Source organism: Macrobrachium rosenbergii, chromosome 28, assembly GCF_040412425.1.
Source record: "Macrobrachium rosenbergii isolate ZJJX-2024 chromosome 28, ASM4041242v1, whole genome shotgun sequence".
Classification (NCBI taxonomy): Eukaryota; Metazoa; Arthropoda; class Malacostraca; order Decapoda; family Palaemonidae; genus Macrobrachium; species Macrobrachium rosenbergii.
The window spans coordinates 32,895,498-32,923,081 of record NC_089768.1 but is presented as its reverse complement, the minus strand read 5'-3'; the positions used below and the strand labels follow the sequence as shown (position 1 = coordinate 32,923,081).

The 27,584-nt window shown below is 38.7% G+C and overlaps 2 protein-coding genes across 4 annotated transcripts; one reads left to right on the top strand and one right to left on the bottom strand.

Annotated features, from left to right (window-relative positions):
• Nucleotides 1-35: 35 nt before the first annotated feature.
• Nucleotides 36-15,550, bottom strand: LOC136853859 (apolipoprotein D-like). The gene is made up of 7 exons (XM_067129779.1): nt 15,202-15,550; nt 11,472-11,559; nt 10,759-10,913; nt 10,407-10,598; nt 10,033-10,290; nt 9,546-9,591; nt 36-486 (listed from the first exon to the last, which is right to left on the bottom strand). The coding sequence occupies exons 1-7, from the start codon at nt 15,349-15,351 to the stop codon at nt 344-346; spliced, it is 1,032 nt and encodes a 343-aa protein (XP_066985880.1). The 5' UTR covers nt 15,352-15,550; the 3' UTR covers nt 36-343.
• LOC136853858 (methylthioribose-1-phosphate isomerase) lies at nt 13,486-27,584 on the top strand. 3 transcript variants are annotated; one of them, XM_067129778.1, is made up of 8 exons: nt 13,486-13,675; nt 17,759-18,072; nt 19,812-19,952; nt 20,256-20,488; nt 23,432-23,637; nt 26,032-26,240; nt 26,953-27,109; nt 27,357-27,584. In XM_067129778.1, exons 3-8 carry the CDS (start codon nt 19,821-19,823, stop codon nt 27,482-27,484), a joined length of 1,065 nt encoding a protein of 354 aa, XP_066985879.1. In that variant the 5' UTR covers nt 13,486-13,675; nt 17,759-18,072; nt 19,812-19,820; the 3' UTR covers nt 27,485-27,584. The 3 variants fall into 3 exon arrangements, with proteins under 3 accessions (XP_066985879.1, XP_066985877.1, XP_066985878.1); XM_067129776.1 differs by lacking the exon at nt 13,486-13,675 and having other exon boundaries at nt 18,060-18,149; XM_067129777.1 differs by lacking the exon at nt 13,486-13,675 and having other exon boundaries at nt 18,060-18,149; nt 26,032-26,244; nt 26,957-27,109.

The following is a 27,584-nucleotide window of genomic DNA, read 5'->3' as shown; positions in this document are numbered from 1 at the left end:
TATGGTTACCTTCTCAGTAGAAATAAACTCTTGAATAGGTAGCCGAAGGTTAACTGATAATCTTGTATATTATGTCTATCATAATTTTACAACGAAGACTTGAGGACTTGCTCTAACATTTAATGCAGTTGCTATGGGAAACTTATTCTGACAGGATTTACAGAGCATCATCATAAAAAAACGTTCGTTTCGGCAAGAATATTCAATTTATCAAAAACAAACCAACTGTTACAACGACTTAGCCACTGTCAGCTCTTAGAGCCAAAGATTCAGAGCACGGAGATTAATCCAGCAATTCGAATACAGGATAGCCTAGTAAAACCTGGTCATTCTAGCGGGATATTTATCGTGGAATTGCTGGCAACAGAACAGCCACCAGGACGAAGAGTGGAATGGCAATGTTGTTCGTCTTGCAAGGCGCCGAGCTGTTGTTTATTTCCTGGTCGGGCTGCTCGTCGTCCAAGGGATCTTCAAGGATAGTTTCCTCTGCGAAGAAGCAAATGTACTTTTATTGTAAGGTCACGAAGTTAAGGTCTTGTCGAAAACTAGTAAATGTTGGGTTATGGCATCACCGTGATATGCTATGTTAAGTTCAGTTCGCTATAAAAATTAGAAAAACAAAGTAAATCAGATATAACATGACTGATATATGAAAATAAAGCCATTAAGCCAAGCACTCGGGCACTTTCAGCTGTCCAGCGCTTAGTAAAATGAAAGGGGGGAGCTGGACAGCAAGCAGGAAGAAGGGAAGCGGGAATGGAGGTAAAGTAAAAGCCTAAAAAAAAGAATGTGCAACTCTGGGCCGAAGAGGCCCTGCAAACGACCTTTAAAAATGCCCACAGTGCACCTGATACAAAAGGAACCAATCTATAATTTCATCTCTCGCTGTAATTGGCTGTGTCGTACATGGAAAAGCCAATTATAAGTTGAAGACGCGGCAGTCTGTGATAAGGTGTTATGGCTACAAGAATGAGTACGTTGTTATGTCCCTCACTGCTAGTCCGATAAGGGAAAAGATAACGACTGGATAGGATATGAATGTCACTTACGGTATCATAGAAAGTGTGGTTTCTTGGATAACATCAGTGAGGACAACACCAAGAAACTGAAGTGGTTTTGGTCTATTTGTTATGCGATAGTGAATGAAGATAGGGCTAAGCACATTCAACTAATTTTCCCCGTAGGGGAGCTAGTGCCGTCAGTGCACCTCATGCGGTGCACTATAGACATTACGTAAGGTTCTTTGCGGCGAACCTTCGGCCCCTAGCTGCAACCCCCTTTCATTCCTTTTACTTTACCTCCGTTTAAAATCTCTTTCTTCCATCTTGCTTCCCACCCTCCTTACAATTGATTCATAGTGCAACTGCGAGGTTTTCCTCCTGTTGTACCTTTCAAACTTTGTCAATTTCCGTTTCAGCAATGAATGACCTCATGGGTTCTAGACCGTGGCCTCTGGCCTAAACTCTATATTCTATATTTTCTATTCTATTCAACTACTCATAAATACTGAAGCTGAGAAAGGATGCAATGATTGCTGAGCATTATGTAAAAACTGCTGAACTTCAGAGAATGCAAGATAAGACAGGTGATGACACGGCGAGTTTTCCACAGGCCGTTGACTCTAAGATAGATAAAATCTTGCAAATGAAGGAAAATTTAGAAGCTAAAATGGAGAAGGTGGCGACTCCTAGTACGGAGAGGAAAGCAGATGCAGATATAGTTAAAGTTAAAAAAAAAAGTTGTGTTAAAATCTACATAGCCTTCAGGAAGGACCACTGAGAATAAAACTGAGGTTGCTAATGCTCCTTAAAGATATTCACAACATCAATTGAGGGTTCACCTCAAAAGGTAATGTTTTTGTCAACTTCAATGACAGGTAAGAGAGATGAAGCAGATACCAGAATACAGAGAATGGTAGAGGGCGTTGAAACAAAGGAAGTTGGAAACAGAAATAAATAATAATGATTTGAAACAATTTTTTTTAAGTTCATGTTGTCGGTGAGCCTACTGATAGAAATCATCTTCTACAGTCAATTCCTGATGTGGAGAAGAAGAGAGGGGTTGTTATTAAGGAAACCTGCTGAACGTGGGACTACCTGCACCATTCTAAAATGTGAACCTGAGATTCGCAAGGATATACATGAAAACGGTGGCGCACTAAGACTAGAATGGGGAACGTATAGCATACGTGACAGGTATCGCGTGCTAATCTGTTTCTATTGTCAGAGGCATGGACATCTTGGGAAGGAATGCAAGTTCAAAGAAGGAGCTAGATTCTGCAGCAGTTGTGTTGGTAATCACGCAACTCAGAGGAAGTAAGATACGTAAATTGTACGAAACAGAATCAACAAAATACCGAATGTTAGGTGAATTTTAGAGGCTGCAGAGTTTTAGGAGCAGAAAAACGAGAACAGAAGTATGAACATAAAGGTTAATGTCCTAAATGCTTTCAGCAGTTGTACAGTGCTTGTAGAATTACTAAGAGAATTCAGGTAGATAGTTCTGAATACACTGAAGTAAACTTCAGATCTGAAATTCTCATTTACTGCTGTCTATAAATCTAGACGGTGAAGTGTAAATCTTTTTACAGCGGAATTTGGCAGACTCCTGGAAAGGACTGACGTGGTTGTGATACAGTTGTACATGAACTTCTCAGTGATGTATAGTCCATTGGTATTACTGAAGAAGCTTTTGAGCGTTTAAAAGACTACCTAAGTGAAAGAAAGTACAGTGTACAGACGGAAGAGGAGTACCACAAGAGATTGTATTAGGTCTAGTCTTACTTTGTTCTTATACGCTTAAATTGTCAAACGTGTTGCAGGGATATCTATCTACAGTAGCAACGTGAAAGATACTAATGAGAAACTATATGATGTTCTTACCACAGTTAAGGAATGTATGACATTTAAGCAGTTTTGGAATGAAAATAAAACTGAATTAACTTTTGTACGATTGAAAAGTAATCTAAGAAACTCTGGTTATTTTCGGCTAAATATAGATAGCAATGCAGTTCTGATTGCTGACAAAGTACAACGCGTAAATGTGGTATTAGACTGCAGTTATCTCTTAGTGCTCAAATTATAAATGTTGTCAGGATTACTGGCCATCATTCAAGAAATATTGCTTTGTTTAAAAAATAGCTTGGTGACTGGTCTGTAAAAAAATTTATGATCAACTGTGTCATAAGTAAAATGGACTATTGCAACTCTGTTTATCATAAGCGGCTTAAGATGTAACTTAGGAAGCTGCTAAATATAATAAATAGAGCTATTAACAAAGGGCGTCACACCTCTCGACAGGATTATCTCTGTACTGTCTGAGTTGCAGTGGTTTCCTTTCAAAACTAGAAGGATGTTTAAAATATGCACAAAGACTCCTCAAACTATGAAGACTGGGCGTCCAAAATATTTGGAAGACTTGCTGTGCATGATACAGCCAAAGGATTGTGTCAACATAAGAACAGCTACAGATGGTCTAAAGTTATCTGAGCCAAGATGCAATTCGAATGTTGGTTTTCGAGCCTTTAAATCTGCCACAACAAAACTGTACAATAAATTCCCACTTGATACCAAGAGGACTGAAAATATCAAGTCTTTCAAGGAAGAATATCAAAGACTTTCCCCTTCTCTGAGTTATGGCAGTGTGGATTTGACAGTTAATGTGGAGTACGCCTTATAAATTTCAGAATATCTCTGAATGAGATCTTAGAAAATTGGAAAAAACAGTAAACAGTGATAAATCACATCTATGAATGACCACCAGGTGCCGGCTCTTGATGCCGATCCATAGAGCATACAGTCAATGTGTTTTAATATGTACTAGTGTACTTGACCACCACATACGAATGCTTACGGTAGTCAGCAATCTGGCAGGTGGAAGGTATGCTCATCCTTTGCTTGGACAGAAAGTCACCTTGAGGGCCTGGTGACAAATCGTGGGAGCGGAAGTTTGCTTCAACTTTCTGCATCGAAACTTCTAGAAGCTTAGGGCTGGATGCGACCGGAATCGGGGTGTGTCAAGGCAAAGGAATGTGTGAGTTTGTGCGATTTTTGAGATGAATTCTCAACGGCTTTTGTGAAATGCCATACATTGCTGGTGGAGGGGCTGAAGTGTAGACAGTGAAAATTCCAAGCTCTGAAGATCTGCTTTAGGGATGTTTCATGGGACATAAGTATGGGTAGTCATACGTGTCTAGGTAGACACCTGTTCGGAAAATATGGCTACTTATTTGAACTGGTGAATTAAGACATTTCGTACGGTGGGGGTGATATAATCCTTTAGAATGGAGGTGGGGATTAGTCCCACCGTTGGTTTGTTATAACTGTGTAGATTGTTCTTTGGAGTGGTTAGTAATTTTCTCGTCATGCAGTTTATTCTTGTGCATGTTCTCCCATTTAACTTGTCATTGTTAGTTTCACAGATGAAATTATTTTTGTACACTCAGTTTGATAAGGAGAGAGAGAGAGAGAAAGAGAGAGAGAGATGGGGGGTGGGGGGCACGCCTACCAACACTTCCAAGGTAAGTGCTTAAAATCTGTTCTGGGTAACAAATGGACAGGTTATATTCTCTGGAAATTTGTCCTTTTATCAAATGCACACAAATGAATGAGGAATCTGTTTGTTTGTCGTTAATCCTCACCGAACAATTTTGAAAACAGAGGCTGTTGTGAAGGAAGGTTTGGGCAAAGGTCAGTGTATCCTTATCCCCTTCAGGAGTGTCAACATCTGATATTTTGAGCTTCGGCGAGTCGACACTCCTTGAAGTGAACTTTGCTTGCTGAAACTAGCAATATTGGCTTCCTTTTATCGTTATTATTATAGCGAACATGCCTATTCTTATATAAAAAGACAAAATTGAAACACAAAACGAATAAAAAGTGGTAATTCATTGAAAAACAGCTGTCAAGATTAAAAAAAAAAATTACTAAAGACTTGGTAAAGAGGCTGTGATAACACCACAAGACAACTAAACTGTACAACAAAAAACATCCCAAATTAGTACGCAGGGCCTTTTAGATAAGAGGGCGTCACATAATACTAAGACCCCACCAGTAGACACATCAGTGAGATAAGCAAGATATACCGTAATCTAAGATGAGTATGGCATGATTATTTTTGGCTTAATGATCAAATCTTGGAAATTACAACTTTACGTGGTGCTACTTTGGCTTGCTATCTACGCGTCGCGACAAAATTATATTAATAAACGATATCTTCGTGCGGCCGTCTACTCTACAGTTACCATCCAATGTTTAGTAATAGCACCTCGGAGTAGGTGACGCGTAAGTAGATAACAAGTCAAGTAGCACCCTTTACGTTCACAAAAATACCAAGATAAGCGTCATGGTCTTTTTGAGGGTTGAATTTCACTAATCTGCTGAATGATTTTCATCAATATGGTGTCAAACAGCGAAGGTCATCGACACCGAGAAAATAAGACAACGCAGAAATGCGTATTCGGGTCTAACGTCTGTCTTAAACTCTGCTCACCGGTAAGAACCGAAAGCATCTCTTCTGGGCAGAGGCGTTGACCTCGTCAGTGTATAAGTGTACCCACTGCTCATCTTTGTATAAGCCTATCCATTGCTTATTTTTGTATAAGTCTATTCATTGCTTATCTTTGTATATGCCTAACCATTGCTTATCTTTGTATAAGTCTATCCACCGCTTATCTTTGTATAAGCCTATCCGTTGATTATCCTTGTATACATGTATCCACTGCTTATCTTTATATAAGCCTATCCATAGCTTCTTTGTATAAGTCTATCCATTACTTATCTTTGTATAAGTCTGTTCATTGCTCATTCTTATATAAGTCTATCCATTGTTTATCTTTGTATTAGTCTCTCCACTGCTCACTCTTGCATAAGTCTATCCACTGTTTATCTTTGCATTAGTCTGTCCATTATATCAGTATAGATTTCTGACGATTTTACGTAAACTGAAGAGACCATTCATAATAATCGTTGAAAAGTGAAGTACCAGGAAAAAACTCGAAAAGATTTCGGTAAAGTTCCTTATAATCTCAAAACTTTCATGCTTTTTGGAAAAACCATAGACTTACAGTGAAAATAATTTATTTAAAATTTATTGTCCAAATTGAAGTATCTATTGAGCAGTAATTCTTTATGATCAGAAGGTTAAAAATTTTGTTAATGCAATTTTACTGTTTCTCGAAACTTTCCAGATGCACATCTGTACAGAGCACAAGAAATTGTGCGCGCGTTTTCGTTTGTTCATGCATGATATCACAAAAAAAAAAATGTGATTTTTAACATTTCTCTAGTTTTATGCTGGAACACTTCGCCTACCATGCCACTACAAGGGATTAGAGACGATAATCCCATAAAAACATAAGCCTGTCGAGATAGCAACTGTTACACTAGATTTAAAGCAAACCGCTCTATTCAGCGTGGAGTAATCCACAAAAAAGGAAAGATCCCAAATGCAAGACCGAAGACAAAAGTCAGAAAATGTAAGACGTGACAAGCAAAATGGTCATTCGCGAGTCACCGTCCTCAACCGCCCGAACAACAGTTCATTGTTAGAAAGAAACGTAAAAGAAGGGCGATAAGAGACCGGTCCTCTGGCAGCATGAGTCTACTGCTTCGCCGGCATGTTCCGCCTTAGTGACTGCTTTGTAATGCTGCCAGACGGAATCAGCAGTGGCTGAGTGGACAGTGTCATGGACCTGAGCCTAGTAAGGAGGGCAATGACCAGGATTATCAGCTCACGCGTACATCTTTAAAAAAAAGCGTTGAACATACAATAATAAACATTATGAACAAAAAGGAGTCTTTCAATTAACACCTGTCACTAACTCTGTAGGTCATTGCCTCTGCCGACAAGCCCATTGTTGATTTGTTCTAGCTTAGCGGAAACTCAAGAGTTTGTTACTGTTTATTTAGTATCTCAACACACACACTCCCTCTCTCTCTCTCTCTCTCTCTCTCTCTCTCTCTCTCTCTCTCTCTCTCTCTCTCCTGCATTATTTTATTTATTATTGGTAGTACTATATTATTAATGCTACGTAAGATACGTGGTTTTCTAAGTGCAACCTCTCTTTAAAGCATGGGATTTCATCTAAAGTCACGCGCGCGATTTGGAACTTGTCTGCATGTGTGGGAGCTGAGATCACATTAAGCATCCACTTTGCAACAACAGAATTAATTTACGAGATTTGCTTAGAAATGGACGTGACGGAGAGTAAGGGGCTATGTATTCACAGCTAGCAGCCAAATGTGGCAATTAATAATGTCTTTGAAGTGCGCTGAAGTTTACGCATATACCTGCCAAATCTAGAGACGGCAGCTTGATGAAAATATTCTTTTTTTTAGATTTTGCTATACTTTAACAGAAAATATTTTGTTCAGGAGAGAACCATCCTCCGTAGATTTTTCTTTCTCGAGTGACTAAAAATATCAGACTACGGAAGACACTACGGAATATTTTATTTATTTAAATATGCGTATTCACCTCATTCTTTCTTTCTGCGTTGAGCAACAATATTACCAGCAACGATTTCGAAAGCCGTTAGAAGTGAGGTTTAGCGATAGAAGATAATATAAACTACCGAAATGTCAGTGCGAATTAGCCGAACACTCCGGTGAGCAGCTGACAGCAAAACAGTAAGACGTTTTTGTGACGTTTCAGGCGAAGACTGTGCAAGAGAGCAAAAGCGGTGTTCTTAATCTAGACTTGGCACTACACGTTGCTACCCGAGCAAGCACGAGCTCAGAGTTGTTGCATTATTATTATTATTATTATTATTATTATTATTATTATTATTATTAAAATAACCAATGAGTTTAAAATTGTGTTGTGTGAAGATATATCAAACTACTGTGCTCATACCGTCAAATAAGAGTACATAATGTCTGTGTGTGGGTATATATATTATATATATATATATATATATATATATATATATATATATATATATGTGTATATATATATATATATGTGTGTGTGTGTGTGTGTGTGTGTGTGTGTGTGTGTGTGTGTGTGTGTGTGTGTGTATGAGTTTGGTTTGAGGAGAAATTCTGATGTAAGCGTCATACTGTTAGCTATGGTCAAAACCTCTCTGTCATTTTGAAACTGAAAAGTAATAGCATGAAATGCTGTAAGGTAACTTTAAATGCAAAAGCACGTAATATAAAACCACACAAGGAAAGATAAGCTTCAAATATAGGAATATTCTTTCAAGTTCAACGTATCTTATCTGGGCGATCAGTGGTTCAAAACTTATTATAGTCATCGAGCTTCTCTCTGATAAACATATCATTTGGAGCACGTACCCATCTATTGTACGAAAGATCATTCATTACCAACCACGGGCATGGCGCGAATAAAACTGTTTCTGTGACAAGAGTAGCTTAAGAATGAAATCAAGGAAGAGCAAGAAACACAGTTTTCACTTGTAGGCCTATCGAATGCCCTTCGGTGAGCTATCCCCATAGGTGGCCGGTAAAAAAATCACAGGAAAAAGTCACAATTTTGGCTAGGAAAAAAGTTACAGGAAAAAAGTCACATTAATACTGAATAATCATCAACGAAATTATATCAATAAAAAGAAAGAAATAATTCTACCATAATCTTTGTCAAAAACACACTCGGGCAGGAAAATTATACTGTCTCGTCATTTGCACCGATAAGATAGATGACAATCAGCCGCATCACATTGCAGGTCATCGATCATTAGTTTGTATGAGACTAATGTTTCTATCGTAGATATTGCTCGGCAGTTTAGCGTAAATAAAACAACAGTGTATAGATGGGTACAATAGCAGAGAGAACGAGGAAATATGATGAATTTATAGTAAAAAGTGGAGGATCATCATCGGATGACCATTGAAGGAGCTCCGCCTGACTCCCCTGACAACCGGTGTGGCTACAAAGAGAGAACATTACGCTCTCCCTTCAAGTTTATGCTCAAACCATCCGTAACAAGCTACATGAGACCAAGATATTATTTCATCACATTCCTGCCAAGAAACATTTCATAACAGAGAAACACAAAGAATAGAGGCTAGGGTTTGCGTTACAATATAAACCCAGTGTCCAATGATTTCTGGAAGAAAGTCATCTTTTGCGATAAAGAGGAAACATTCTCCACTGATGAGCATGGTAGTGTTCTTCACTGCCAGCGTCTAACATTTACTAAGTTAATGTTGAACTTCTTGCTAATTTTAATTCTTTAGAAACTTAGATAATAAGAAATTCAAAAATAGGCGTTATATATTCAGTTAACTTTATAAGAGGTATCAAAATGATAGGCCTATGTAGCAATGTAAGAAATCAGAAATTACACATAACGTATATATATGTGTATATATATATATATGTATATATATATATATATATATATATATATATATATATATATATATATATATATATATATATGTGTGTGTGTGTGTGTGTGTGTGTGTGTGTGTGTGTGTGTGTAAAAGTGCGATTATATTCTATGTATTACAAAAATAGACGTGAAATTTGTTAGCCTAGTTCGGTATATTTTACATACGTAGACAAGTGTTTTCTCTTACCTTCCATTCCCGGGAATATAATCGGAATATCTGGTCTCGGCGTCATCTGCGAACGAAAAGTTGCAGTTTAATAATGAAATTAATTTCTGTTATGTGTATATATGTTATTTATATATACAAGTGTATATAGTTTTTAAGCATTAAGCCGTTCCCCGTTGGAGGGGCGGCTCCAAAGACATAAACAGTACAATGGACACTATAATAAGGAGCCGCTTCAACGAAAAATTCCGTCTACTACTACTACTACTATTAAATCTTGAATAGAAACCATGTTCAGACAACTGCCACAACATAACCTACATCCTGGATACGAGGGCCCTTCCTTTCCAGTCCCTCTATAATACCATTTACCTAACTCTTCTAGATCTTCCTCCCCTCCTCCCATGTAACTCTTTCGAATTAATCAGCAACTAGAAGATCAGCGAGACACCTTCGTAATCGACAATCAAAATGTTTCACAAAAAGGGAAGAACTCCTGGACACTGACCTGCTCCATTTTTCTTTCACTCTCTATCTCTTCTACTTCTTCTGGTACTACATCTTCTTCCTCTTCTGCCTCTTCAATTATTGATGGTTCTTGTTCCTCTTCCTCTTCTTCTTCTTCCATTTCGTTTATGGCCTCGTCGACTGGAGGTGGAGGAACGTAGGTAAAGGGAGGAGCGTCCTCGTCTAACACCCCCAGACTAATCAACAACTTACGATTTTTTTCGAATATGTCGTCTAGTTTCTTCATGTATGGACAAGGCTGCAAAATAATGAAGTTTCAGGGAAAAACTAGCATTTAGACTATTGATTTTATCGTTTAAATACTGTTACCAAAAATTTTCAGTATCCATGGAAAAATTCTCTCCTCGAACTTACCTCTCCTTGGGGTATATCGATAAGTTTAGCCGGGTCGACTCCAAATTCCGCCAGGGCTTCTCGACAGTGCGTAATGTATTCTTGTGGGAGGTGAGGGGTCCGTCCCAGGATCCAGAGGAACTCGGCTTTGAAGCCGAAATACTCGAGGCACGAGTGAACGCACGAGAAGGTCACGTAGTCTGTTGACACAATCTGCCGATACATCAGTAAAGAAAGAAAATGGCGGTAGTTTTGTAACACAAGAATTCCCATACGAGCAAGCGTCTATTTGGGGTTTCTTGTGTAGGTATACAGAACACATAGATATATTAACCATTCACAAATCGTTTTATTGTGCTAGTTCATTTATTACCTCGTAAGGCGACTCAGGGACCCCGGCTGCTATGACTGTCATGTAAGCTGGATGGGGAGGCTCACGCAACTCAAACTCCTCCATTATTTCGGAGACTTGTTTGATTTTCTTGCCTTCTTCGTTCAACCCTCTGCCTACGGAGACTATTCTATCGTCTGGGGAAAAAATAACGAAAAGCAACACAAAGTCACACCCAAAAAGGACATTTTTGGCACTTTTGGGGTATGTTTACAGTATAGGCCTAATTACTCAATGCAAGATCTTTTGTCAGATAACAATTCTCGGTTGTATGTTCACCATGTAAAACACCTTATACAGAAGAATAAACCTACGTATGTAAACATTCCCCAGAAATTTGGACATTTGACCCAAGGTCTGCCTAAACTTATTTTATTACTACACTTGGCTTAGCTTTTCATTCGTTGGTGAGTAAATTGTTAAGTGCACAATTTCTGATAACTCAGTTCACGTCAGGTAACTTAAACTCCAAGGCCCATAGTGCTGGTTCTCTTTTGTATAAGCCTACATCAACTTTCTTGAGCTGCTGATAGCATAAATTCATTTACTTTAAAAGGAAAAATGTGTTGAACTGGATATTTTCATGGCACGATCGAGAGGTTATAAACAAACTGAAAAAATCATTATTTACGAAAACTGCAAATGAAGATTGGAGTATTTCATTAAGATTATGACTAGTCATGTCAGATACTCACCATGCCAAGTGTAGTTCATGGTATTACAACTTTTGGAGTTTTCGTACTCATTTGGGACACTCTGGATGGCAAACCACATCCCTTGGTACTGGAAAAGAAGAAAAATTAAAATTCAGGTACAAGTTAAAGATTATGAGACATTAAGGTATCCGTTAGGCTCCGAAGTATTACCAAGTCCTTTACTCAAAATCTTAACTTCATGGGTAACATGATTCTCAGCCTGTGACTCGGTAAAATCACAATATCTAGATTTGCCGGAAAATGAAAAAAGTAGACCCGTGAAAAAGAAAATGATATTGAGGAGATGAAAGAATGTTCAGCTGACCCACTGAGACGGGAGGAGAACTACAAATCTTAATTGGCTTGAAAGCCAGCTTACCCACTATAATTTGTTAATAGCTAGTTGTTTTATGCAATGCCCTTGATAAGAACGTCCTCTTTTCTCGATTTGTACTGAAATGGTACATTGTCAAGGTTATTATATCGAAAAACAACTAACTTGGTGACTGGAAATGAAGCTACATTGTAACGCTTTGATTATCCTCGACGGTTGCTGGGTAAAGCTGACTGTATGCCAGAATGAACTCTAGCTTCAGAGGATACTTTACGGAAATGAAATCCAGTACAGGCTATTAAGCCAACGTTTGGGGTTAAATAAGTTGTTTTAATGAATCAATCAATCTTGAGGAGAAAGTCTCATTCTGTAAGCTGATTTAAACACTTAACCTTCCCTTCGAAAAGGATCGTCGTACATAAAGTAAGTCATTCTAGTTGCGTAAGGTAGAGTTTTAAGACGATGATACTTCTAGATACAGCCAAAGAACTTCATATTTTTCCTTTTGAACCACAAATCGTGTAGCTTTCCCGCTCGCAAGTCACGACGAACCGAGTCTTTCTTGAACTGTGCTAGATATCGTAATCCGATTAATCAATTCAGAGTCACATCCGAAGGGAATGAAATGTAAAGGGAACGAAAATCATTTTCGCTTAATTTCTACAGCAGGGATTAATGGCTCCTGAATAAGGTGATTGAATGGTGTAAAATATCGGAGATGAAACGCTTGATGTACTTCGCTTGAAAACGAGTGTTGTAGCATGTATCAAAATTTTCTTACAATTGCCATTAAATTTTGTACTTTCATACTTTTGTCCGTTTGTCATCGCTTGTTGTCACATTCGAGGTTTGTTTACAACATGGACTCCCTTCTAGGTGTGTAGGCTACGAGCTTGTTGGCTCGCGCTACGTGTGCTGGAACCCAGGGCCGCTGTCTCCCCTACCATCCCGATCACCTACCCACCCGGAGCGGACAAACAGGTTTGCAGGAGGAGGGTGTATGTCTCCCCTACCCTCCCGTTTCCCTACTTACCCCGCCCCCACCCGGGCCGGACAAACCGGTTTGCCAGGGGTGGGTGGCTGTGTCATGTCTCCCCTACTGTCACCCGGGGGAGGACAGACAAGATCAGATCCTCTCGGATATTATTATTATAGATGAGGCTGTACAAACGAAGTTTATGTTTGTAACTTCTTTGTCAATTTACAAGTTGCAGTGTCTTGCACTTACGCTGGGACTAGCCAGAAGTTTTATTCATTTTCCAATAGTCCTACGAGGTTTTGTTTATATCAGGTCAACTTGTGTTTGAGCTGAATAAAGGTTGGTAGAAGCAGAGACCTTTTATTGTCACGACAACGATCTTTTAAAATTGACTTGAGATGTCAATATCATTACGGGCAACACAAATAAGTCTTCTAAAAGATTCCATGAGGTATAAATAAGTGGACATTATCAACGTCTGTAGTTTTACCACGTTAATACTGCTGCTGTTTCTATTTAAAACATATTTTCCTTTATTATTAAGAGTTAATTTTAACCTTGTTCCTTTTCCAATGGGGACGTTCAAAAATTACATAGGTAAAACATGTTCTAGTATCAAAGTTTGCCTGAAGATAAATTGATATGAAAAACAAATGTATTGTGAACAAAAATGTTAGCATGTTAATTGAATATATTTGCAGTGCCTTTACTGAGTTCGATGAGTCAGAACTCACGGAAAACAGAGGAAGGAAGCGAAACCCACATACGAAAAGTGACAGCCACTGGGTTTCTATGCTTCATCATTGCTGTCTTCGATGCTACAAATTTAAGAGGATCAGGTTTGTCGGGAGTGACGCGCCACCCATCTGAAATAGGTGGGATTCTAACGAGGTAAGAGCGCTCGGAGACGGCAGTCCTCACCAAAGGTAGGCAAGCTCATTACGTAGCACTTTTTTTTGGTAATTTTTGACACGCCTTCCACAGACTTCCGTACTGAATTTTTGACTAACTTTCATATCATCAACATTTTGCTCCTCTCTCGACAGTTTCTGTAGGACTCCCACTGCCGTTCTCTCGCGCTCTCCTATCAATTTGACATCTTCCCCTGAGCTGTCATAAGCCTGAGACTATTATTCTCATGTAGATTTGGAAGCCTACCATTCGTTTTTCCACCGATTCATAATCATTGTCATATTGGTCTTATTATACTCCCGGTTTAAATATTTCCTCAACTTATGTTATTATTTCCTTGCCCAGTTTGACAGCTTAGGTGATTTTGGTGCTGGTTCAGTCGTAAATAGTATATATAAATAGTCTCTCTCTCTCTCTCTCTCTCTCTCTCTCTCTCTCTCTCTCTCTCTCTCTCTCTCTCTCTCTCTCTCTCTCTCTCTCTCTCTCTCTCTATATATATATATATATATATATATATATATATATATATATATATATCTTCAACAAGATATATAACCAATCAAATTTTTATTTATTCTAGTGTTTTGTATAAATTTTCTGTCATCATACCTAAGATTTCACCAAACACCACATCGAATAAAGCCTCAAGAAAAACATATATGATCAGAATAAAGTAAAAGATTTACTTTACTGAAAAAAGCGTCTGATTTTCATTTGGATGGAAAAATGTGACTAAACCTAGAATGAGTTTAAAACCGTCATGACGGACGTTGAATGAAGGAATTAAATCCATTCTATACCGTCTGTCCCGGTCTTCCGTTGACCCTCTAAGCGGCAATGGCTTAGCTTAGGAATAGATAGTAATTTAACAAACAGAAAATGAACCCCTATAGTGCACTAGAGTCAAACACTTTCAAAATACAAATTTTGGGGAACATTTAAAAAAAAATAAGAGTCGGAACACCAGTAGATATTTCTTTAAGAAGAAGAAAAAACAGGCGAACATGAAAGGTTTCTTAAAAAAAAAGAAAAAGTACGAAATCGAACGCGTACAAGGACGTTTTAAGCCTAGGCGAATTCTATGGCTAGAATACGAGATGGTTTGCTTCATTTAAACCTTAGAAATATTTCAGAATAAATAAAAAAAGAATTATAGTCTCGTCGTTACTGATTATCAGTTGTGATATCTGGTTAATTTTGTATATTTGCTGAAAATAAACTCAATATTTCATCAGGACAGCTTCTTGCGTATGATACGTATTTTTTTTTCATTCATCACATATTAGACCAGTAGGAACGTGAAAACGCTGTAGATGGCCTATTTTTATATATAGACGTTCCGCATGGGTGCAAATGCATAAACATAAATGCAATCACCTGCATGTGTTCATTTTTAAGGTAACATTCCTCTAACAATTTTTCGGGTTGGTCGCAAGAACAGGTGTCCGAGTTGTCGTAAAACTAATTCACCTCAACCTAGCGACATCGACTGACCATTCTCTTACCTTAACAGGGTCGAAGTCGTCTTTCAGCGTAGCGTTGAAGCACTGGCCCATTTCGAGAAATTCGGGGATGCCAAAGGCGCCTTTGGTAGGTCGAAAGCAGGAGGCAGCCACGATGCTCATGAAAATGACTCGTCCTTTGCTCGTGATCATTTTGTCTGAATGTCTTGATTGAAAGGTAAATTGGTCCCTTCCTTCTCTGTTTAATTTTTATGTGAAAATCTATACTTTATCCTTTAAGACTGATGCCGTAGAATCGACATCCTTCAGTGACTCTGGGCTAGCGGGATGCAGAAGGAGTTTCCTTCAGGACGCGAAGGAGCATCGATGATGATATCTTGACCGAGAGTGCGCCGCCTCTGGGACCCTGGCGAGCAATGACGGGTCGAATATTTACTCAATCAAATGTAGGGCTATAAAAAAATTCACGGGAGGAGACGATGATTTTACACATTTAATTTGGATAGGTGTTAGGAAGGTGACTTGGCTGTTTTAGTGGTACATGGCGCAGGCGCCTTCCGTTGAAACCCCGTTGGTTCGACCTAATGGCATGCGTCTTGTATGATGAAGACGTGCTTGCACAAACATGAGTCAAGCGAAGGAAAGACTTTTTTTTTCGGTAAGCAGTGAACGCTTTGGTACTACATTTATCCCTAATATCCTGATGAGAGCCCAGGGCCAACGCCTGATCCTTCATCAGCAAGAATTAATTCGGAATCCGATTAAGCTCTGTGGTGCCTGCTTTAGTGACGTCTGCAGATGTACCTTTAGACGACCGAGTTCGTGCTCATGTCACGATTGGGGCGGTTTCAGTTTCTGCCGTGGCCTTAATATGGGTGATACAATGAGACGGCACTACGGCTAATGGTTAAGTACTACACCTTTCCTGCCCCTTTTTCGTGCCTTTTTTTTTTTTTTATCTCGGCCAAGTGAAGCAATTAAAGTAAGAAGGTTGGCCGTCCAGTCAACTTCTACATTAATAATTCCGTAAGGGGGTAGTGCCGTCATTGCATCTCATGTGATGCACTGTAGGCGTTACTGAAGGGTGTTTGCAGCACCCACTTTTTTAGCCTTTTATTTTACCTCCATTCCCACTTGCTTTTTTCAGTCTTGCTGTCCAACCTCCCTATTACTTCACATTGAAACTGTGGGGGTTTCTGCCAGTTCTACCTTTAGGTCCCTGTGCTTCTCATTTATTTTCTTTATCTTCATCTTGCTGTCTAACCCCCATTTTTCATTGTCTTAAGTGTTGAATGGCCGAAAGTGCCCCAGTGATTAGATTAACAGCCTAAATGTCATAAAATAGAATCTACATTGGTAAATCTGCTTGAAGTTGACCTACACTTCAGTCTCAGTGAATACGAAAAACATTTCACATTTTCTAGAAATAATGCTGTTCGTTTGTCTAAAACTTCTTAGTGTGAATAGATAACTTTAGCTGATGATTTGATTAACCACTGTTCGTTCTCTCGACTGTATGCAAAATTATTATTCCCATGATAACTTTTAACATAAATTAGCGCTAGATGAAAAATGTTTAGATTGATTTAAGAGGACAGATTGAAGCACGGAAATTTATAAAGTATTCCTAAGTAGTTTGGTGATGTAATGTACATAAAAAGAAAACAACCGAGTTTTCTGTACATCGTATAATCAAGGCCACCAGAAAATAGATCTATCTTTCGGTGGTCTCGGTATATTGCTGTATGAGTCGTGGCCCATGAAACTTTAACCACTGCCCGGCGGTGGCCTGGCCTATATCGTTGCCAGATACACGATTATGGCTAACTTTAACCTTGAATAAAATAAAAACTACTGGGACTAGAGGGCTGCAATTTGGTATATTTGATGATTGGAGGGTTAATGATCAACATGCCAATTTGCAGCCCTCTAGCCTCAGTGGTTTTTAAGATCTGAGGGTGGACAGAAAAAAAGTGCGGACAGACAGATAAAGTTGTCACAATAGTTTTCTCTTCTGAAAACTAAAAAGGATTTTAGAAACATATAATGAGAAAGAAGAGACAGAAGGACCATCTGATTAAAACAGGCCAGATTCGATTATAAAGTACAGCAAGATACCAAATAGTTTTAGCATGAGTGAAAGAAATAGATACGCCCTTTACTGTCGTGAACTCAGTGAAGATAATAAGTTAATCTCATTAACCATGTGAAGGAGAAAATGGGAAATAAATAGCAATTTTTGCTCAACAGGGAAGAAACAGAGACCAGAAATAACATACCAGGTGAGGGAGATAAGAGTAAAGAGACCTGGTCTGTAAAAAAATAAAAAAATAAAGAGGGGTGTATCTAAAGGCAAAACCTACATTTATCAGCCAAACTAAACTGAATTTTTCTGGTTTATGTTGTATACTGTATAGGAATAGGCTAAAATGGGAATATACAAAATATCTGTGCTGTGAGGAAAAAAAAAAATGAAAACTTAGAACACTTCTTACCCTAATGTCCAGCATATAACGAGATAAGAAACAGATATAGTTTGTGCAGCAGCCATGTCAGGAAGATGAAGAGGAACTGATAGCTAATATTCTTTTATTTACAGATCTGCTGAAGGTGAAAATTGAAAATAGGAATGAATTTATAAAAGAATTACGGCTTTACAGAGACAAAAAAACTTAAACAAACACAAACGCAGGAGGAATAAAACAAGCAAGGGAGCAGTTTCAGAGGAAAATCTCGCACATAACTACTACTACTATTTGTCGGATCCAGACGGACCAGACCCGAGAAACGTCAATCAGATTTTGTTACGGACAGTCAAGCATACGAAAGAAAAGTTTTTTTTTTTATGTAAAGTGTATTTGGCTGAAGCCACTTCGTCTTGCGAAATAAGGAGCTGTCGTTTGGAAACTGAAGGTATGTTCTCAACTAAATCCTCAGGAAGATATGTGACGTTACCGTTAGGGCAGAACTACAGAACAGCTCCGGATGGGGTATTGCTTTGGAAATTGACTTTTTTTTTTATAGTATTTTGGTTGTTTATCAAGAATTTGCCGTTATTTTTTGGCAGTCGACTGTAATTAACATGTAATTAACCTCAGAACCGATATGTTGTTGTATGCTGGCCATCCTCGAATGCTGTCGCCCAGTTATAGGGAGCTTTTGGTAAAAAGTGGAGTTTCCTTCACGGGGGCCGGCGGGGGGGCTAAGTCTGGTTAGGTGATAACGTCTTTGAAGTGCCTACTACAGAAATGCCTACTAGGCCCGCAGTAACCCTGACCCCTCACTCCGCATTTGTTCCACCAATTGATGTGCAGTGTGATAAATGTGATCAATGGACTCGCCTACAGGACAGTAGGTTAGGAAGGAAGAACCCATTAACTAGCTCACACTAAACACAGCTGGCATCGAGACACTGCACTGGTTTTGTATGAAGTGTTTGGAAATGATAAGAAAGTTTGTACAACGGGAGGGAATTGGACTTTCAGAACAGAGCTATGGCATTGAAGCCTCACGCCTTTGAGATGTAGGAAGAGGAGCACTATTATATTTATATTTAAATTATATTCTTCCCTAGAAGCAGAAGGGGGTTTAGGTAGCACATGGCTAGAGAAGTGAAGGGTATGAGTTAGACCTGTATGGTAGTGAAAGATGGAGTAAGAAATGGTGCAATGCAATGAGTAATAGATTATGAATACCTTGGGCGAATGGTACACTAAGGTATGATATAAAAAAAGGTGAGGAAAAATTGATATTCATGACTCAAAATCATGACACTGGTAGTCCCTATGTTTGCCTGTGTAGATGTCAGGGGAAGAATAAAGAATTGTGAAATGAAGGAATTAGAGGGGATACAGTATACAGTAGAATCAAGAAAGGAATGTTAATACAGGCGACAACTGTGCCAAAATGGGGCTAATAGCTAAAACAGGTATATTGCCTGTAGAGAAAAGTATACCTTAGTTTTACCAGACCGCTTAGCTGATTAACAGCTCTCCTAGGGCTGGCCCGAAGGATTAGACTTATTTATGTGGCTAAGAACCAATTGGTTACTTAGCAACGGGACCTACAGCTTATTGTGGAATCCGAACCACATTATAGCGGGAAATGAATTTCTATTTTACTTTACTTCATAATTCCTTCCCAGCAGTCTATACAGTTTCCTTATTTGGTCTTGTATTGCCTCCTTCATCTGCTATTGTGGAATTGTACTGCTTTTTTCAATTGCCTGTAGAAAATACAACTGAAAAAAGTAGTGCAATTCCACAATAGCAGATGAAAGAGGCAATACAAGACCAAATAAGGAAACTGTATAGACTGCTGGGAAGGAATTATGAAGTAAAGTAAAATAGTGTTCAAGACAAAAATCTCAAATAGGAAATAAAATATAGGATTGCCAAGGAAATTGAAAAGAATATAGGAGCTATAAAGGAGATGACTAAACTGAAGCTTACCGAAGGAAGAGTTAGAAATAAATACTGTACTTCAGATTAATTACAGTAGGTACAAGAGAAGCAGTAATAATGGTGACAGCCAAACTGTATACAGTGAGCTAGAACTAAGATGTAACCATAGATAATTTTAACAGATTTACTTGTACAGTATGTGTCAGTGCCATCTTGGAATCCAGATCACTAAGTATTTTGATTTTGCAGATTTGTAAGATGTCTCTTGAAGCAATTCGCTGGAAAGACAATAAGCTTGAGATTCTGGATCAACTTTTGCTACCAGCAAGCACAGAATTCATGCATGTCAAAAATGTTGAAGATGGATGGCAAGTCATCAATAAGATGCAGGTATGGTAAACAATTTTGCATTCGAACTTTCTTTCTCTCTGTTGTTGTTGATGAATTAATGTATAGGAGATAGAAGAGGATTTTGTATTTCACTCATCAGTTTCAAGATTCTGATGTTGGTTTGAACTTGCTGGTTTATCCAGTATTTGGAGCTTTTTATAATTAACATACCAGTGACTTGATAGAGGTTGATTTGTCCTGCAAATCCTATTAAAGGAGGGGTGCATAGGCCAAGCTTACCTGTATACATAAAATGCTCAAAGCCCGTTATGGTAATCATGTATCTTTCATTGATAATTCCAGGTAAGAGGAGCTCCTGCCATAGCAATTGTGGGATGTTTGAGCTTAGCAGCAGAGTTGGTAAATTCATCGTATTCAACATGCTCTGATCTTATGAAGGCAGTAACTGAGAAACTTCAGTATTTGGTTACAGCTCGACCTACTGCTGTCAACATGAGAAAGGCAACTGATGATATGATAACCTTTATGTCTCAGTGCCATGGAAAGGGGATGTCGACTGAAGAGCTGAAATCAAGGTAAGTGTAAAGTTTTATTAGAATTATTGGTATTCATTTTTGTTGATTATTAATAATGGTCTGGCTGTCGTTTGCATAAGATTTTGCAGTGGCATGAAAAATAAATTAAATTCTGCAGTAGTCATTTTGTAATGCATAGTTAGCATAAAGTCAAAAGTAAGAATTATTATTGAAATTTTTTTTGAGAGTCATTTTCATATTAAAACAGTTTTGCATCTGGGTGACTTTAAACAATGGTCAGGTTGTATTTTACGTATGTTGAAGAATGGAGTAAGTACACAAGACTGAGTGCAGAATAATTTTTTATTTAAAAACAAATGAAGCAGTGATTAGTTTAGAAAGGACTTTCCCTTGCCAAGGGGGCCTCCTTATCTCACTGTTAGTGTTTGGTTTTGCTTGGTACAAATTACAGTAAATACCACTCATTATTTTTCATTTTACCTCTTACATTACAGTATTTCAGATTAGGAGTGATGTTTTCTAGTTTGTGCAAGTCAGTAAAAAGATTGCATGCAAATATTTATGGTTACTGCATTAACTAAACATTTTGTTTATCTTTTGTAAATACTGTATTGTGTAACATTTTTTTTTAGTTAATGACCAAATTATGATGTACATTATTTGATTTTTCATTACCTGTAGTTGTGTTTTGTGTAGTTGAAGTACCAAGTGTTGTATTTTTTTTTTTACATATTTGCAGTTTTTGTTGTATAGCAGTGCTTCTCTTTGCGTTGGAAGCACTGAATGGAAGTTTTTATTAAATAGGACATATATATTTTCATACTTATTCATTTTGGTAAGTTTATGTAGGACTTGGTGGGAAATATGATCCTGGTTCTGCATTTGCAGCCATCATGGTAATTCTTGACTTCATCGTTCGGAACCTTAGAAGGAACTCCAAGAATCTCAAGGCAATCCTTCCTGAAGGAGAGCGGATAGGCCACTTAAGTCTTTAGGATAACTACTCTACCTTGATTTATTGTGGAAACCAAGTTGCAAGTCCTTGCTTTGAAAAAATTAATGAAAATAACAAGGAAAATATTCTTGATTGCCAAGTGAAAACAATCAATATACATTTAGATAGATTTAGATTGTGCAGGCCCAACTGTTTCAAATTTCTCATCAGTACTTATTGTAAAAGGATCTCTAAAAATGCAGTATCTCTCTTGACCTCAAAAGAAGAGTACATCATTGTTGAGGTTAGTGCATTTAGAATCAGAAAAACACATCTACTTCCTTATCTGATAAATCAGAGGAACTTATGAGTAAAATTTTTCAGAACTTCCCTGGAGTTTGAAAGGCCAAATGATTGTTTAATCTAGTAACTGAAAGTTCAAACTAACCTGTAGTGAGAAGTGCTTAAGTAAGTGCACCTAGAATCTGCATTATAAGGCAGAGTTTTACAGCTTGTTTCATATACATCAGCCTTGGACTGATGAAAATATTGCATTTTATTTTTTTCACTTCATTCACCCCTTCTACTAGACGTGGTTTTTTTTTTATTTAAAGGTAAATGCAAGAAACAGGAAGAGAGAGGGAGAAGTTTTGTGGTAAACTGATAAAAATGTAAAGAAAAGAAGAGGAAGAGAAAATATTTGCCAAATGTAAATATAATTTTTTGGTGTCTTGACATTCAGTCTGTCTCTGTGTACATTTCCACCATAGTTCAGGATGTCAAACTATGGTCATGATATGAAACTAAAAGAATTTAACTACTGTATGGTTTGACTCTGAAGTCATCAAAACCATTTGTCCAAGGAAAATTTCAGCATGTAGAGTCCTTTACTAAGCATGAGCCAGCTCTCTGCCTACCAAATTTCGATGGTTAATTTAATACTTCAAAATCTAACACACCCCCATCCTGCACCCTTTCTGTGATGAGGACATCATGTAGCTCAAGAGTAAGTAGCAGTAGCAATTGCTTCCCTTTTAGTGTCGTGAGTAAAATAAGAGTTTAGTTTGAGGGACACAGAATTTTAGCTTTCTTATTTTTCATAGATGCAAACCTTATGATACTAGAAGTGCCCCCTGGCCACATACACCTGTAGAGTGGGAGAGATGTTAGGTGACTTGAGGCAGCAGGTAAAGCATGGTATTCCCATGTCTTTTGAGATCTCATACTGTTGTATTTACATACTGCTTTGTTTACTGTAATGACTATTTTGTTTGTTTTAACCCTTTGACATTCCTCTAGGGGATTCAGAATTCATTTGTGTTAAAATGCACTCAGTTCTGGGTTAACATATTCTGAGCTTAGTGATATTTTTTTTTATTGCCCAATGTGTAAATATATTTTTCTATAGTACGGCATAATGCTGAGTTGGTCTCATCTTAAAGCTGAATTGTAATTGTTCTTTTTTATAGTACGCACTGTATTTTTAAAAGCGAGAAAAGAACAAAGTTATACATTTTCAATGATACATTGAGATAGCCCAGAACAGAAATTTCTGCCCGTTTCATAGATTAATATTAATGGAAAATTGATGGAGTTCCATAAATTATTTTGTGAATGAGAAAATACAATTCATTTTCGTTCCATCGGCACATACCATATATATATAATTTCTATTTATGCCTGTTATTGCTTATTGAAATTTTTGTGACTCTGTTTATAACTGGTTTAATGACAATGCTCCTTGCTGACACTTTTGGGGTAGATGGAGTTAAACTGTTACCCAACACCCCGCAGATTTGAAAGTATTTACGATTATTTTTATCTCTGCTTGATGTCATTTAACATCATCAAAATCTCAGGGATGACATTAATCACTGGAATCTCAAAGGATAAGTGCATAGTCATTACTGGGTTAAACATGCCTACTTGGTGTTGTGGCATGAGTAAAATTGGGGTTTGTATTTATCAAATATGTATGTTATGTGAATTTTTTATGTTGATTTTGTTTTTAAAGTTTATTATAACTAGATTTTATGTTGCTTCTTTAGCATCATCTCAAGGTGTGAAAACATGTTAGCCATTGATGTGGATACTAATAAGAAGATAGGAGATTTTGGGGCACAGTCCATATTAGCAAATTCAGATGCAAAACAAGTGAATGTGATAACACACTGTAACACTGGGTCTCTAGCAACCGCTGGATATGGAACAGCTCTGGGTGTTATACGCTCCCTTCATGCTCAAGGAAAATTAGGTGAGTTTTAGGGTACAAGTTATTATTATAACCTTTCTTGATACAGCTTTGCTTTCGATTTTATAAGAATCACATCAACAGAAAGACTTAGGAAACTCGCAGATGTTTGAAACTTTCTCTGAATTAAATTTTGTTGTCCCATTTTTTTTAGCTCTGTTATAAATGTATGTACTCAACAGGCTTATATGTTTGTTCCTTCATAGCTAACTATTGCAGCATAAATTAACTTATGGTATTGAACTTATACTTAATAAAAACAAACTAGTATTGATCTTACATTATGAATTAAGCCTCTGAGATCTGTGTGGACCACTGGAGGGTTAGATGCTAAGGACTTCTCCATGCCTATGCAAGGGGCCACAGGGATATGGGGAAGAGGGTCATCACCAGGGGTGGCACTGGACATAGAAAGCGGCAATTATGCCACCGAATGCGGCCACTGGTGAGATGCACTTTGTAGTCCCTTGATCTGCCACAATCGGATCCTAGATCCTTACTGTTTGACCAATGTTCAACCTGGGAAGCTGGCAGGTATGCTGATCATACTGTAGCTTCACTTGTTCAGCATGGGCAGCTGCATGACAGTCACATTCCTCTGACTTGGCCTGCCACTCCTTTGAGAAAGACTGTGGATGAGCAGGTGCACAGGTACGGAGTGGATGGCCATACAAGATTTGTGCTGGAGAGTGGCCTGTAATGTTGGGGGAGTTACGCAGTTCCAAGAGGCTCTGATCAAACTCCTCACAGTCTATATTGCCAGAAGGTACTGTCTTGAGGATCAAGTGCTTGACAGATTTTACAGCAGCTTTGGCATGGCCATTGGACTGTGGGTAATGCGGTGAAGACATCACAAGGTGGACACCCCAACGTTTTAAGAAATCCTGGAAAGTTTGGCTGGTGAATTGCGGTCCACCATCAGTCCTAAGGCAGAGGGGAACACCAACCTCCCTGAAGTAATGACAAAAGATCCTTATGGTGTTGGAGACAGTGGTGTCACCTTTACACAGGACAACAACAGGCCACCCGGAGAGTCGGTCAGTGATGACGAGGAAGGATTTCCCAGCTGCGCCAAAAAAGTCAGCTGAGACAGACTTGAAGGGCCCCATAGGATGGTCATCGTTCAAAAGGGGTTCCTGCTGGAGTCTAGGCTGCAACACCTGACAAGACTCACAGGCTCTGGCAGTACTAGTGATGTCAGAGTCAATGCCTGGCCAAAAAACAGTCTGTCTAGCGTGCCACTTCGTGGCTTCCACACCTTGATGACTGTCATGAAGACGGGCAGGCACTACTCCAGTCCTGGGAGGTAACTTCATGGAACTGGTTTCAAGTGCGCAGGTCAGGGCGACTTGCATACTCGAAGCTCCCAAATTGCGAGGTCTTGGCAAGACCCACGAAACAGCCCCAGAGTCCATAGACTGGGGAGAGCCAATGAGAGATTCTTCTGTCTCTCCCGCAGAGGGAGGCAGCCCCCTTGGAAACCCCATGATGGAATTTCTTTTGTTGGGGGGGAGGAGGTTTGGAAGTCGAAGGTGAAGAGGTGGCAGACAACGAAGAAGACGACGACAACGACAACACCTTGTAATTCCTCTTCTTCGACTTCTTCTTCCAGGACATCTTCTTCAGGAGCACCTGTAGACGCTGGTCTCCGATGGAGGGGGGAGCAGCTGACATAGCAACAGGCACAGCAGAAGGAAGGGTTACCATCTGGTAAGCCCGTGCAGGAGCATGCAGAGATGTCTGGTCAACAACCGTAGGAGTAGTCAGGGTTAGATGGGTTGCCACACTGGTCATAGTTTTGGCAAAAGCCATCATCGTAACTGTCATGGCGGTGTGGCAGTTACTGTAGCATGAGTCACTGGGCATCACCAGAGCTCGAGATCTCAGTTGATTACAGGCCCTGCGCAGATGGAACACCCGAGAGGCCTAGGGAGAGCCACATCTCCCAGAGTTACTCAGTCTCCTGAAGAAGAAAAGGCCGGCAGTCTCCCCTCCCTCCAAAGGGGAAATCTCCCCTTCTGAGCGAATGCAGACCACTGAGCAGAGGTCGCCCTGATCACCTGCCCCCGAACTTTGACTTCCACTTGACGAAGCAAGCAAAGATGACGAAGGGGAGATATCTCCCAAAGGAGTGACAGTAAGACGGGGAAGCTTCGCAGGAGGAAGGAAAGAGGAAGACGGGTTGGCAACCAAAGGTGTCGCTGGAGGCGTTATTACCACTGGACGACGCCTCGGAATTATATTCAAATACCCTATGGAATAAGTGTTTATGAGGTTGTGACTTGAGATTAGGTGCTAATCAAAATGAAGTTTAAAGGGTGTAATGCTTTTCATTGTTAATTTTAGAAATTTCTGCAGGTTTGTCATATACAGTACTGCATTTGTTTCTTGCAACAGGTCATGCATATTGTACTGAGACTCGACCATACAACCAAGGTGCCAGGCTCACTGCTTTTGAATTAGTTTATGAGTCCATGCCATCAACCCTCATATGTGATAACATGGCAGCATCGCTCATGAAATCCAAAGAAATTCATGCTGTTGTAGTGGGAGCTGACAGAGTAACATGCAATGGTGACACTGCTAATAAAATTGGTACATACCAGGCAAGTAATACTAGTTTTTCCAGCTTATTATACTTTTATGGTAATTTTCTATACAGATTATGTGCTGAAGAAATGCTAATTATATAAGTCTAAAATAAAAGTTTTTAGCATGACATTCTGATGCTCACTATCAGTTGGATAGAGTAAATATTGAGTTCAAGCTATTGGCGATAATTGGCAGAGGTCCACTTTGGTAACATGTTGCAAATTGAATATGAACATACATTAGGTTACTGATATAGGTGAAGCCATTGCCACTATACACTTTAACTGTTTGGAAAATGTGGCAGCTGAAGACTTCAAGAATCTCCTGGCTTCTAAGTAAAACATGACAAAAGCGTTAGGTATGTAAATTCAGTAAAAAAGTGTGTGTTTCATAGAAACAACATTATTACAGTATTTTCAACTCTTTTCAACTCCTGTGGTTGGAAAAAATGAACTTACTGTACTTGGAAACGAGATAAAGGATTGGAAATGTACAGCTAGTGAGATGGGTCTTCTTTATGTGTTGAAATCCACCTGCTGGGAAGATTCCACTTTGAAAGTTAAAGCCAGATGTTATGCACCCCCTCTTCACTGGCAATAGCAAAAGGCTGTTAATACGAAGAAACAAGCATAGATATATGAAATAGTATTTTTCCTTTTCTCCTCTCTTTTATTTAGAACATTTTATTTTACAACTTTTTTAACAAAGTTTTTTTTTTTTCAACAGTTAGCAGTAGTGGCAAAATACCATGGTGTACCATTTTATGTGTGTGCTCCCATAACATCCATTGATTTATGCCTACCCAGTGGTGAAAGCATTCCAATAGAGGAAAGGCCACACAAGGAAATGACGCATGTTGCTGGTGTGAGGATTGCTGCTCCCGGTAAGTTTATTAGTGGGTGTATATTTTTTCAATAAGTTTAATGCTTTACACATTTATTGAGTTGCAATTATTTTATATTTTGATGTTTTAAGTTTTGTTCCTTGGGAATGGATGGATCTTTATTGTTACATCGCACGTTTTGTGGTAGGTTGTTCTCTCTCTCATTTTCCAGCTTTGAATTGTTGCAGTGCATTATCCCTTCTTTGAGAACCTAATGTCAGTGATTGACACGATTACTTAATTTCAGGCATCTCTTGTTGGAATCCCGCATTTGATGTTACTCCAGCGGAATTGATTACAGGTGGAATTGTGACAGAGTTAGGAGTATTCAAGCCATCTGAAATGTACGAGAAGATTAAAGGAGAAGCTTCGTAGGTGTTTTATACAGTACCTATCAGTTTTTAGAGTTCATTGCAAAGTATGTAACATGGTCACTACTATCTTGCTACAGTCTTATATAAAGTTCTAGGTTTTA